Source organism: Nerophis lumbriciformis, linkage group LG38 (assembly GCF_033978685.3).
Source record: "Nerophis lumbriciformis linkage group LG38, RoL_Nlum_v2.1, whole genome shotgun sequence".
NCBI classification, from domain to species: domain Eukaryota; kingdom Metazoa; phylum Chordata; class Actinopteri; order Syngnathiformes; family Syngnathidae; genus Nerophis; species Nerophis lumbriciformis.
The window spans coordinates 6,609,315-6,624,111 of NC_084585.2; the positions used below are offsets into that span (position 1 = coordinate 6,609,315).

Below are 14,797 nucleotides of genomic sequence, written 5' to 3' on the forward strand. Positions count from 1 at the left end.
GCTGATGCTGCTGCGCTGCTGTTTTTTTAAGATGGCTGCTTAAAAGCAGGAAGCACCAGCGTGCCTACACAATGCAGACAAGGTAGGTACACTACACAAAAGTATTGGGACACTTATGACTACCACCGGACAAAAGTATTGGGACACTTAGGACTAGCACCTGCCAAATATGCGGGCCCGACCAACGCTGCTTGCAGCTTTAATTTATAGATTGTTTTCCTAGCTACCGACCATAGAGTTTTGTATTCATTCAAACTGAAAAGGCGTGTTGTTATTTGTGCCATGGCGCCATCTTTCGGACGAGTTCGCTCACTGGAGGTGCTGCGGGTTGAAAATGTACTTCCTGTTTCGTGCCTTGAACCGTTCATAGCATTTCTGCTCAAAAGGATTCTCCGAGCAAGGTTTGTACGTTTTACAATATAACAAAAGCAATTCATACTTACTAACCCGTCCCATGTGTGATGTTTGTAGGAGTGTTTTCATGTATATTTGTACGTGCTAAGCTAGCGTGAATCTCTGTGTTGGTGGGCGGGGCGCCAGCTTTACTCACACAGGAAGCAAGACAGCCTCCCTACTCGCCAGTGAGAAGTGCCGCAAAGTAACATAAAATTAGGAGGAAAAAAAATATGATTACAAAGACAAATGTCCCAAATTGGATGGGCAATATAAGCCCATCAACACGGACGAACGAGCCAGAATGCCGTAATCACGTGATGGCAATAAACACAAAGTCAACATCAAACCTCATTTTACAAACTGGGAAAAAAAATGCATTTTAAAATGTTCAATATTTATTTAAGTATTTAAATTTAATATATTTTTGTTGTTGTTTATTTATTTAGTACAACAAAGTTATTTACCTTACAGTACAATGGTACACATTTCAACAGTGATGAGAAATAAGAAATGATATCCTTTTAAATGGCTACCTGTATTAGTAATATACAGGTAAAAGCCAGTAAATTAGAATATTTTGAAAAACTTGATTTATTTCAGTAATTGCATTCAAAAGGTGTAACTTGTACATTATATTTATTCATTGCACACAGACTGATGCATTCAAATGTTTATTTCATTTAATTTTGATGATTTGAAGTGGCAACAAATGAAAATCCAAAATTCCGTGTGTCACAAAATTAGAATATTACTTAAGGCTAATACAAAAAAGGGATTTTTAGAAATGTTGGCCAACTGAAAAGTATGAAAATGAAAAATATGAGCATGTACAATACTCAATACTTGGTTGGAGCTCCTTTTGCCTCAATTACTGCGTTAATGCGGCGTGGCATGGAGTCGATGAGTTTCTGGCACTGCTCAGGTGTTATGAGAGCCCAGGTTGCTCTGATAGTGGCCTTCAACTCTTCTGCGTTTTTGGGTCTGGCATTCTGCATCTTCCTTTTCACAATACCCCACAGATTTTCTATGGGGCTAAGGTCAGGGGAGTTGGCGGGCCAATTTAGAACAGAAATACCATGGTCCGTAAACCAGGCACGGGTAGATTTTGCGCTGTGTGCAGGCGCCAAGTCCTGTTGGAACTTGAAATCTCCATCTCCATAGAGCAGGTCAGCAGCAGGAAGCATGAAGTGCTCTAAAACTTGCTGGTAGACGGCTGCGTTGACCCTGGATCTCAGGAAACAGAGTGGACCGACACCAGCAGATGACATGGCACCCCAAACCATCACTGATGGTGGAAACTTTACACTAGACTTCAGGCAACGTGGATCCTGTGCCTCTCCTGTCTTCCTTCCGGCCTCTGGGACATCGATTTCCAAAGGAAATGCAAAATTTGCATGGTTGGGTGATGGTTTGGGGTACCATGTCATCTGCTGGTGTCGGTCCACTCTGTTTCCTGAGATCCAGGGTCAACGCAGCCGTCTACCAGCAAGTTTTAGAGCACTTCATGCTTCCTGCTGCTGACCTGCTCTATGGAGATGGAGATTTCAAGTTCCAACAGGACTTGGCGCCTGCACACAGCGCAAAATCTACCCGTGCCTGGTTTACGGACCATGGTATTTCTGTTCTAAATTGGCCCGCCAACTCCCCTGACCTTAGCCCCATAGAAAATCTGTGGGGTATTGTGAAAAGGAAGATGCAGAATGCCAGACCCAAAAACGCAGAAGAGTTGAAGGCCACTATCAGAGCAACCTGGGCTCTCATAACACCTGAGCAGTGCCAGAAACTCATCGACTCCATGCCACGCCGCATTAACGCAGTAATTGAGGCAAAAGGAGCTCCAACCAAGTATTGAGTATTGTACATGCTCATATTTTTCATTTTCATACTTTTCAGTTGGCCAACATTTCTAAAAATCCCTTTTTTGTATTAGCCTTAAGTAATATTCTAATTTTGTGACACACGGAATTTTGGATTTTCATTTGTTGCCACTTCAAATCATCAAAATTAAATGAAATAAACATTTGAATGCATCAGTCTGTGTGCAATGAATAAATATAATGTACAAGTTACACCTTTTGAATGCAATTACTGAAATAAATCAAGTTTTTCAAAATATTCTAATTTACTGGCTTTTACCTGTATATTATGACTACATTACATTATAAACACTGTATAGTTGTATCAGTTATTTCTTCAGTTTAAGAGCATGATGTAGACAAAAACCCAGAGTCTGTCTGCATAAAGACAAATATTTTTGAAGCAAATTATAGCATATTGTTCTAATGTGTTGCACCCTGAGACAAGAATATGTTGATTGACAGTCTAAAAGTAACAAATCTTCCTTCAGTCGTTATTTTCGCAGTTTTATGTACAAAATATTTAAAAAAATCGCAATTTTTGAAAAACAAAATTGCAAATAGGTTTTTTCTCAGGATCGTATCAAAGTGTATTGTTTCTATCTATTCTTGGCATGCCCATGACACATAAATGTTTTTTATATGCAGCCTCTGGATTCATTGGCAAGTTTGTAGGTGTACCTAATAATGTGACCGGGTGAATCTATATGTTTATGAAGTTTCTTTTGACCCCGTGTCTGGGGAAAAAAATAAAAAATAGCAGTGACGACTTTAAGATATATGTTTAAAACGTGTATATTTTCAAAAGATACATGATGATGCTTTTGGAGAGGGTGGGGCGGGGTTTAATTTGCAATCTGGGACTTTGGGGCACGATTCACACAAAAGCATACATATGTATTATTTAGCTCACAAAGAATTGTTTTAAAGGCCTACTGAAAGCCACTACTACCGACCACGCAGTCTGATAGTTTATACATCAATGATGAAATCTTAACATTGCAACACATGCCAATACGGCCGGAATAGCTTACTAAAGTGCAATTTTAAATTTCGTGCGACATATCCTGCTGAAAATGTCTCGGTATGATGACGTCAGCGCGTGACGTCACGGATTGTGGAAGACATTTTGGGACAGCATGTGGGCCAGCTATTAAGTCGTCTGTTTTCATCGCAAAATTCCACAGTATTCTGGACATCTGTGTTGGTGAATCTTTTGCAATTTGTTCAATGAACAATGGAGACAGCAAAGAAGAAAGCTGTAGGTGGGAAGCGGTGTATTGCGGCCGACTGCAGCAACACAAACACGGCCGGTGTTTCATTGTTTACATTCCCGGAAGATGACAGTCAAGCTTTACCATTGGCCTGTGGAGAACTGGGACAACAGAGACTCTTACCAGGAGGACTTTGAGTTGGATACGCAGACACGGTACCGTGAGTACGCTTCCAAACATTTGATCGCTTGCCTGTACGTGCGTGCCGCTATGTGCATGTCACGTATGTAACTTTGGGGAAATATATGTGCTGTATGAACTTTGGGGAGGTGAACGGTACTTTGGGCTGTGGGATTGAGTGTGTTGTGCAGGTGTTTGAGTTGTATTGGCGGGTTATATGGACGGGAGGGGGGAGGTGTTTGTTATGCGGGATTAATTTGTGACATATTAAATATAAGCCTGGTTGTGTTGTGGCTAATAGAGTATATATATGTCTTGTGTTTATTTACTGTTTTAGTCATTCCCAGCTGAATATCAGGTCCCACCCGCCTCTCACAGCATCTTCCCTATCTGAATCGCTCCCACTGCCCTCTAGTTCATCACTCTCACTTTCCTCATCCACAAATCTTTCATCCTCGCTCAAATGAATGGGGAAATCGTCGCTTTCTCGGTCCGAATCGCTCTCGCTGCTGGTGGCCATGATTGTAAACAATGTGCAGATGTGAGGAGCTCCACAACCTGTGACGTCACGCTACTCGTCTGATACTTCCGGTACAGGCAAGGCTTTTTTTATCAGCGACCAGAAGTTGCGAACTTTATCGTCGGCGTTCTCTACTAAATCCTTTCAGCAAAAATATGGCAATATCGCGAAATGATCAAGTATGACACATAGAATGGACCTGCTATCCCCGTTTAAATAAGAAAATCGCATTTCAGTAGGCCTTTAAATGTAAATTAAAATCATTATTGGTCCCCTTAATAATGTGTGCTATATATATATATATATATATATATATATATATATATATATATATGTCTTAATAAGGTTATCCAAAAACACATTTACAAAACACTCCAATACGTGCACCATGACAGCAACCACCCACCCACCACCACGAAAAGAATACCTGCTGGAATCAATAAAAGGCTATCGATGCTGTCATCTAGCAAAGCTGAATTTGACCAAGCAACCCCCCCGTACCAAAAAGCCCTTGATGAAAGCGGATACAATTTCACCCTCACCTATGAACCCACGCCAGGAAACCAGCCAAAAAAGAACAGAAAACGAAACGACATCATCTGGTACAACCCCCCATACAGCAAAAACGTCTCAACGAACATTGGACACAAATTCCTCAATCTGACATACACTTTCCCAAAGACAACACCCTAAGAAAAGTATTCAACAAGAACAACATTAAATTGAGCTACAGCTGCATGAACAATATACGACAAATCATCTCAAACCACAACAAAACAATTGCAAATGAGCCGTCGACCCCCAGACAGAGCGACTCCAAAACCAACAAAGCATGTAACTGTCGAAAGAAACCTGATTGCCCCCTCAACGGGGGGTGCTTACAAACATCAGTTGTCTACCAATCTAAGGTAATACGCAAGGACATTAACACATCCGACACATATGTAGGATTAACCGAGGGAGAATTCAAAACCAGATGGAACAATCACAAGGCTTCTTTCAGGAACAAAAACCTGCGAAATACCACAGAACTCAGCAAACACATTTGGGACCTCAAAGACAATAATGTTGAATATTCAATAACATGGCAAATTCTTGCATCCAGCACACCTTACAATAGTGGTAATAAAAGATGCAACCTATGCTTGAAAGAGAAACTGTTTATTATTTACCGTCCAGACCTGTCATCCCTCAACAAGCGCAGCGAAATTGTATCAACATGATAGACGGAAACACCTCCTAGGTAACACATGAGCCAATCACCACGCCCCTACACCAGCCTGTACCCACCCACTCTGTGCCCTATATAAACCATGGTATGTGAATACTCCCATTAAAATCTCCTGATGATTGAGGGAACCCCCTCATGAAACAGGCCTGTAGAGATGAAGTAGTCTTGTGATTTTCTTTCCCACACATACATATACACATATATATATATATATATATATATATATATATATATATATATATATATATATATATATATATATATATATTTATACACAGTATATAGCATATACAGTCACACAACACATCTCGGCCTGTCGGGGCGTGGACGCATAAAAAAACATGACTATATTCCTTACTATTGTCCCCTCCTTAATTCTTCAAAAGGCTTCTAAGAAAATTCCAAACGCAGGAGGGAGAAAATAGACCCGGGCACCCCCGCGCCCACCAGCCATTTGGGTCTGTATTGAATATCAATAATGCTGAAAAGCCCAGGAGTACAGCAGCCAGCCAAGACCAATGAAAAGCCTGTCAAATATAAATACATTCGCAAACACCCCAAGCAATACTGCAGCCAGGAATCAGGATGTGTGCTTTTATGCGTGTGGATATATGAATGGAGGGGAGAGGACGTCTCCGACGACTAAAGAGATTTAGCTTTTAGGATTTTGGGGGAAAAGAAAAGCAAAGACAGATTTGAATGAATGAGAAGAAGTGGATTGATGTAAACAAAGAAGCTGTTGAGAATCATCTCAAACCCAGACGTTCAACAAAGGAGCGACGATATCACATATCTCCACGTATCAAATTGAATCTTCTAGGTGCGTGACAATGGGCGTAATGACAGACCACGTGGGAATGATCAGATTATTGATTGGCAGTACTCACGGTGACTTTGTGCTGGCCTGTCAGGTTGGGCCACTCGCACAGCAGCTGGCTCTCGGACAAAGTGAGGACGCACGGCGTCTCCCCGATCAGCACCGTGTAGTTCAGCTTGCTGTTGCCAGGAGCGGCGGGGATCAGGTTGCGGCCCTGGAAACACGTGCACGCTGGAGTTAAAGACTATCTGTGGCGGCCCGCGCAGATCACAGACATTTAAAACCACATTTGTGTCATCAACAGCGGTTTTGAAATGGTGTAACCGTGGCAACAGTGCTGCAGCTTCATCACGTCAGACCAAACCTTTCATTAGCCAGGACACCAACTATAAATGTCAATGCAATCAACCACTGCATTTAAATATGTCTGCATCCTAAATCTCACCTTTTGAATGATTACAACCCTCGCCACATCACGCTTCAAATCTACTCAGTGGGTGTAGATATTCTACTTTTGGAGTTTGGTTGTTTTAGTTTTCGGTCAAGTCTATGTAAATCATACTTGCCAACCCTCCCGAATTTTCAGGGAGACTCCCGAAATTCAGCGCCTCTCCCGAAAACCTCCCGGGACAAATATTCTCCCGAAAATCTCCCGATTTTCAGCCGGAGCTGGAAGCCACGCCCCCTCCAGCTCCATGCGGACCTGAGTGAGGACAGCCTTTTCTTTATGACAACAGGGTGACAAGAACTAAATCATCCAGGCTAGAGATAAATTGTATTATTATGTTTATCTTACCTAAAAATAAATATATTTATTAATTAAAAAAATTAAAAAAAATAAATACATTTTTACTATATTTTGCTCAAAACCCATCCATCCATCCATCCATCCATCTTCTTCCGCTTATCCGAGGTCGGGTCGCGGGGGCAGCAGCCTAAGCAGAGAAGCCCAGACTTCCCTCTCCCCAGCCACTTCGTCCAGCTCCTCCCGGGGGATCCCGAGGCGTTCCCAGGCCAGCCGGGAGACATAGTCTTCCCAACGTGTCCTGGGTCTTCCCCGTGGCCTCCTACCGGTCGGACGTGCCCTAAACACCTCCCGAGGGAGGCGATCGGGTGGCATCCTGACCAGATGCCCGAACCACCTCATCTGGCTCCTCTCGATGTGGAGGAGCAGCGGCTTTACTTTGAGCTCCCCCTGGATGACAGAGCTTCTCACCCTATCTCTAAGGGAGAGCCCTGCCACCCGGCGGAGGAAACTAATTTCGGCCGCTTGTACTCGTGATCTTGTCCTTTCGGTCATAACCCAAAGCTCATGACCATAGGTGAGGATGGGAACGTAGATCGACCGGTAAATTGAGAGCTTTGCCTTCCGGCTCAGCTCCTTCTTCACCACAACGGATCGATACAGCGTCCGCATTACTGAAGACGCCGCACCGATCCGCCTGTCGATCTCACGATCCACTCTTCCCTCACTCGTGAACAAGACTCCGAGGTACTTGAACTCCTCCACTTGGGGCAGGGTCTCCTCCCCAACCCGAAGATGGCATTCCACCCTTTTCCGGGCGAGAACCATGGACTCGGACTTGGAGGTGCTGATTCTCATCCCAGTCGCTTCACACTCGGCTGCGAACAGATCCAGCGAGAGCTGAAGATCCTGGCCAGATGAAGCCATCAGGACCACATCATCTGCAAAAAGCAGAGACCTAATCCTGCAGCCACCAAACCAGATCCCCTCAACGCCTTGACTGCGCCTAGAAATTCTGTCCATAAAAGTTATGAACAGAATCGGTGACAAAGGGCAGCCTTGGCGGAGTCCAACCCTCACTGGAAACGTGTCCGACTTACTGCCGGCAATGCGGACCAAGCTCTGACACTGATCATACAGGGAGCGGACCGCCAAAATCAGACAGTCCGATACCCCATACTCTCTGAGCACTCCCCACAGGACTTCCTGAGGGACACGGTCGAATGCCTTCTCCAAGTCCACAAAGCACATGTAGACTGGTTGGGCAAACTCCCATGCACCCTCAAGGACCCTGCCGAGAGTATAGAGCTGGTCCACAGTTCCACGACCAGGACGAAAACCACACTGTTGCTCAAAACATCAAAATTAATTGTATTTTTATTTGTATTTTTTCGTGACTCCTTATTACATCCAGCCATAGAATTATACATTAAAATAAACATATTTGAAATAATTGGTTTTAAATGATCATAATAATTCATTTAAAATGACCATATTTAATTATTAAAATAATTGCTTGTTTTTCAACAACTTTAGCATTTTATTCATTACATTTTGAAACTCTCAGAAGCCAAGTTATGTTATATTCCTTAATATTTATTTATGCAAGTTTGAAGTATCAATTATCTAAACACAGTTTGTTTGCATATTTTCAGGATATATATATATATTAGAGATGCGCGGATAGGCAATTATTTCATCCGCAACCGCATCAGAAAGTCGTCAACCATCCGCAATCCACCCGATCTAACATTTGATCAGAACCGCATCCGCCCGCCATCCGCCCGCACCCGCCCGTTGTTATATATCTAATATAGACGATGCAAGGCATTAGTGAGGTTATAAAGCTTTTGCCTGTTAAAGAAAGGAGACTGATCCAATGCAGCACAGACATTCGCGTGCCACGCTGTCACGACCCAGACGCACACCAGTGCGCAATCATATGGGAGCCGCGCTGAGCGCACCTCCAAGCGCGTCTCGTTGCCGGCGACGGCCGGGTATATGGGCCCGACGCTCCAGCGCCATCCATTTTCAGGGCTAGTTGATTCGGCAGGTGGGTTGTTACACACTCCTTAGCGGGTTCCAACTTCCATGGCCACCGTCCTAGCTGCTGTCTATATCAACCAGGGTGAGCCCCACCCCTTTCGTGAGCGCACTGCGCACGGAGTGACCCCTGTTACGCGCCCCCGGCAACAGGGGTGGCGGGCAGGTAAGCTGCGCGGGCGGAGCGCGCGGAGTGAGCCCCCGGCCACGGGGGTGGCGGGCAGGTAAGCTGCTTACCTGCTGCGCGTGACGCCGGCCGCGGCGAAGGCGGACGAGGCGGGGTGTCGGTGCGGTGGGCGCGGTGGTGACTCTGGACGTGCGTCGGGCCCTTCTCGCGGATCGCCTCAGCTACGGCTCCCGGTGGGGCCCTCTCGGGGGAAGGGGCTTCGGTCCCGGACCCCGGCGAGGCGTCGGGGGCCTTCTCCACTCCGTAAAAGTGTCCATCTCTTTTTCTTTTTTTCTTCTGTTGTGGCATATGCTGCAGGTGCCTGCTCGTTTTTCGTATGTGGGTAACAACATTTAACTATGTATATATATTTACCAATTGGTTTAACTGCCACCCGCCTGAATCTATTTAAAATCTAATTTTTTTTTATTTCAACCGCCCGACCCGACCCGCGGATAAAATCTAATTTTTTAAAATTTCATCTGCCCGATCCGCGGATAATCCGCGGACTCCGCGGTTGTGCCCGCAAACCGCGCATCTCTAGTGTGGACTGCAATAAACGAGTGCCAGTATGGAAGTCACACCAAAACTTTAGTGTTTCATTGAGAATATAGAACATTACACACGGCGCTTAAAAAACATCAAAATGTTTTAGTACGACTTTGGTAAGTAAAGCCGCACCGCTCAATAGATTGTCGGAGCATTACGGCTACCATAGTCAGACGTACTGTGCTTCAACGTACGGTTAATATTATAGTGTGTGTATAAGGACCACAAAATGGCACCTATTAGGAGACATTATCTGGCGTTTTGTTTCACAATATTATCATAAAAAGACAACTTTAAAGCGCCCTGAGATGGGTAGGTCGTGAGTTCAAACCCCGGGCTGAGTCATACCAAAGATTGTAAAAATGGGACCCATTACCTCCCTGCTTGGCACTCAGCATAAAGGGTTGGAATTGGGGGTTAAATCACCAAAAATGATTCCCGGGTGCGGCCACCGCTGCTGCTCACTGCTCCCCTCACCTCCCAGGGGCTGATCAAGGATTGGGGTCAAATGCAGAGAATAATTTCGCCACACCTAGTGTGTGTGTGACAATCATTGGTACTTTAAAATCTTTTAAGCATATTCTACAACATTTTTGTCCTCAATCGTTTTCAATAATACAAATAGCTAAATTAATTAAACATATTAATACTTCGGTAGTCATGGCAACTAATTGAGACCAAACTAAATAAACATATTAGATTTTCCTAATTCATGATACCTACTATGCGGAAATGTGTTCATCGCGGTTATGTCTGCACGACTACTGTATTTTTCGGGCTGTCAAGCGAACTTAAAACTCGTATTTTCTCAAAAATCGACAGTGCACCTTACATACAGTAAGTACTAATTTTAGTTGTCCTTATTCTGGTTGTGGTACATGGTGCAATTATAAGTGTGACCAGTAGATGGCAGTCACACATAAGAAATACGTGTGGACTGCAGGTTGACACCTGTTCAATAAACGAGTGCCAGTAAGCAAGCCACCCCAAAACTTTGGTGTTTCATTGGGAATATAGAACATTATTCTCTTTAAGAAGGGGAACCGGAGGGTGTGTTCCAACTATCGTGGGATCACACTCCTCAGCCTTCCCCGTAAGGTCTATTCAGGTGTACTGGAGAGGAGGCTACGCCGGATAGTCGAACCTCGGATTCAGGAGGAACAGTGTGGTTTTCGTCCTGGTCGTGGAACTGTGGACCAGCTCTATACTCTCGGCAGGGTCCTTGAGGGTGCATGGGAGTTTGCCCAACCAGTCTACATGTGCTTTGTGGACTTGGAGAAGGCATTCGACCGAGTCCTGTGGGGAGTGCTCAGAGAGTATGGGGTAACGGACTGTCTGATTGTGGCAGTCCGCTCCCTGTATAATCAGTGTCAGAGCTTGGTCCGCATTGCCGGCAGTAAGTCGGACACGTTTCCAGTGAGGGTTGGACTCCGCCAAGGCTGCCCTTTGTCACCCATTCTGTTCATAACCTTTATGGACAGAATTTCTAGGCGCAGTCAGGGCGTTGAGGGTATCTGGTTTGGTGGCTGCAGGATTAGGTCTCTGCTATTTGCAGATGATGTGGTCCTGATGGCTTCCTCCGGCCAAGATCTTCAGCTCTCACTGGATCGGTTCAGGTGTGAAGCGACTGGGATGGGAATCAGCACCTCCAAGTCCGAGTCCATGGTTCTCTCCCGGAAAAGGGTGGAGTGCCATCTCCGGGTTGGGGAGGAGATCTTGCCCCAAGTGGAGGAGTTCAAGTACCTCGGAGTCTTGTTCACGAGTGGGGGAAGAGTGGATCGTGAGATCGACAGGCGGATCGGTGCGGCGTCTTCAGTAATGCGGACGCTGTATCGATCCGTTGTGGTGAAGAAGGAGCTGAGCCGGAAGGCAAAGCTCTCGATTTACCGGTCGATCTACGTTCCCATCCTCACCTATGGTCATGAGCTTTGGGTCATGACCGAAAGGACAAGATCACGGGTACAAGCGGCCGAAATGAGTTTCCTCCGCCGAGTGGCGGGGCTCTCCCTTAGAGATAGGGTGAGAAGCTCTGTCATTCGGGGGGACCTCAAAGTAAAGCCGCTGCTCCTCCACATCGAGAGAAGCCAGATGAGGTGGTTCGGGCATCTGGTCAGGATGCCACCCGACCGGTAGGAGGCCACGGGGAAGACCCAGGACACGCTGGGAAGACTATCTCTCCCGGCTGGCCTGGGAACGCCTCGGGATCCCCCGGGAGGAGCTGGACGAAGTGGCTGGCGAGAGGGAAGTCTGGGCTTCCCTGCTTAAGCTGCTGCCCCCGCGACCCGATCTCGGATAAGCGGAAGAAGATGGATGGATGGATGGATATAGAACATTACACATGGCGCTTAAAAAAACATCAAAATGTTTTAGTACGACTTTGGTAAATCAATAGATAGTCGGAGCATTATGGCTACCATAGTCAGACGTACCGTGCTTCAACAAATGGTATTATTATGGTGTGTGTATAAGGACCACAAAATGGCACCTATTGGAGACATTGTCTGGCTATTGTTTCACAATATTATCATAAAAAGACAACTTTAAAGCGCCTTATAATCCGGTGCACCTTTTGTATGAAAATAGACCCGTTCGTCAACAGTGTACTTTACAATCTGGTGCGCCTTATGGTCCGAAAATGCCATTCTATTACATATTGGAATGTTTTGCTGGTCTATATTAACACTTGTGTAAATACAAAGTGGTGTGTTGATGCACCCATGGAACCTGCTCATTGGACACATTTATATCAACCGTTTCCAAGCAGCCATTTCTCTTTCAAAAGTCAGTGGCCACACCTTTCTTGGCATACTAAAGAACGCACTGAAAGAAATAAGGAGGACAGAGGTGGTTTAGAAGCGATGGTTTCAAACGACCACAGCAGCTTCATCAGTGACCTTGGATGTTGATTGGAAGGTTCAAAAGGAAGTAATAGCTTTTGAAATGTTTGACAGTAGAATACTCTGACTCACCTTCTTCCAGTCACAGGTAAAAAGTTGCCTTCTCAAACTTTAAAGAAAAAACCTCCGATAAAAAAAAGAGGCTGTGATGCAAAGTCCAGCATGACATTATTCAGTCAGACATAAGTCTTCTTTTTCTCCCCGGCAGAAGAAATAAACTAGCAAAGGTGATGCAAGAGAGCAGAAAGCCCAGAAGGTTTATTGTATGATGAGAAAGCAGCGGAGATGACAGGAAGAAACCAAGAGTCGAATATTAGGTGAAAGGATGTCATGGATGAGAAACAAAACAACAGATCAGTGAGCCCCATTCAGCATTCCTAACTTTCCCTCTTATCTTTCTTCCTAAGAGGAGTCCATTCAAATTCATGACGTGTTCTTAAACGCCCAAATTGTTCCCACCTGCCGTTCTTAGGTAGCTGAATGCCAAATGGCTAGCGCGTGCGTGTCTACCATAATTTGCATGTAAACACACCCTTATTTTCCCAACATGCATATGTAAACACCCTTAATTCCCTAATTTGCGTAGGTAAACGCCCTTCATTCCCCATATAAGGGCACAATTCCGGCGGAAAAGCCGAACATCAAACACACGGAGAAAACACAAACAGATTACAGAAGAGAAATTTGTATTATCCCGCGGGGGTGGGGGGTATTAGTGATATTGTTATTATAAGTGCTAACGCAGACAAACTATTTATAGCAGGGACGTGATCACTTCCTGTGTCCCTATGTTTACACCATCGTGTGGTCTGCTGTTTCCTCGCTTCCCTGCTCCCTGTAAATGTACTCTAGATCATAAATCATGCATCTCACCTGGACAAAAGGTGGCCGTTGATATAATCTGACAAGTTGGGACATGTTGACAGCCATTTAGGACCCGGAACTGGCGAGAATGGCACGAAAAGCGTTTGTTCCCTGCCCCACCCCGTTTCTTCGTGAGGATTATGAGACATTCTTCATCTAAATGAGAATATATCCTAGCAGCCGGCATCCTAGTGACAGCAGACATTGTGCAGTAAGTGATGTTTTATTATGTTTGTTGGCTCTCATACAGTCTGCAGTGAGTAATAATCAGTGATGAAAAAACAATTGTGATGCCTTTTTTAAATCAATGCGCCACGTATGTTTAAAATGATCAAAATAGGTCACTATTAAATGCTATTATAAATGTTACTACATTAAATATATACTTACATCATGTATATATTACATGTTATTATGAATGTTACTACATGACATATATACTTACATCATGTATATATTACATGTTATTATGAATGTTACTACATGACATATATACTTACATCATGTATATATTACATGTTATTATGAATGTTACTACATGACATATATACTTACATCATGTATATATTACATGTTATTATGAATATTACTACATGACATATACTTACATCATGTATGTATTACATGTTATTATGAATGTTACTACATGACATATATACTTACATCATGTATATATTACATGTTATTATGAATGTTACTACATGACATATATACTTACATCATGTATATATTACATGTTATTATGAATGTTACTACATGACATATATACTTACATCATGTATATATTATGTTATTATGAATGTTACTACATGACATATATACTTACATCATGTATATATTACATGTTATTATGAATGTTACTACATGACATATATACTTACATCATGTATATATTACATGTTATTATGAATGTTACTACATGACATATATACTTACATCATGTATATATTACATGTTATTATGAATGTTACTACATTACATATATACTTACATCATGTATATATAACCTTAATGGAGGTGTTTGGATGTTTTTTAAGGGTCTCTTTAGGCAGAATTGAACGTCTCCCGTAGGTTCCATTGTTAGCGGACTTTAGAAGAAATGTATTTAATACTTAGAATGCATTTTTTGAAAATCCATCCGTCGTTATGTCTCTCATAATGATTGTGAACGATTGGCAAAATTTCCCCCCAAAAAGCACAGTTCCCCTTTAAGAAAATGTTTTAGTTTAGTGTTGCATAGCCTTGGGTTTGTGCTGAAAACATAATTTTGTTGTACTTGTGCAATGACATAAAGTCCTATCCTTCACTATCATATTGCT

The 14,797-nt window shown here is 43.6% G+C and overlaps 1 protein-coding gene across 2 annotated transcripts in view; it reads right to left on the reverse strand.

Annotated features, from left to right (window-relative positions):
• Positions 1–14,797, reverse strand: part of LOC133578320 (plexin-A1-like) — a 578,589-nt gene that overhangs the window by 57,935 nt on the left and 505,857 nt on the right. For both annotated transcript variants that reach the window (XM_061932661.1, XM_061932660.1), the window contains exon 19: positions 6,285–6,428. In XM_061932661.1, coding sequence (XP_061788645.1) covers positions 6,285–6,428 — 144 coding nt within the window. The remainder of the gene's footprint in view (positions 1–6,284; positions 6,429–14,797) is intronic.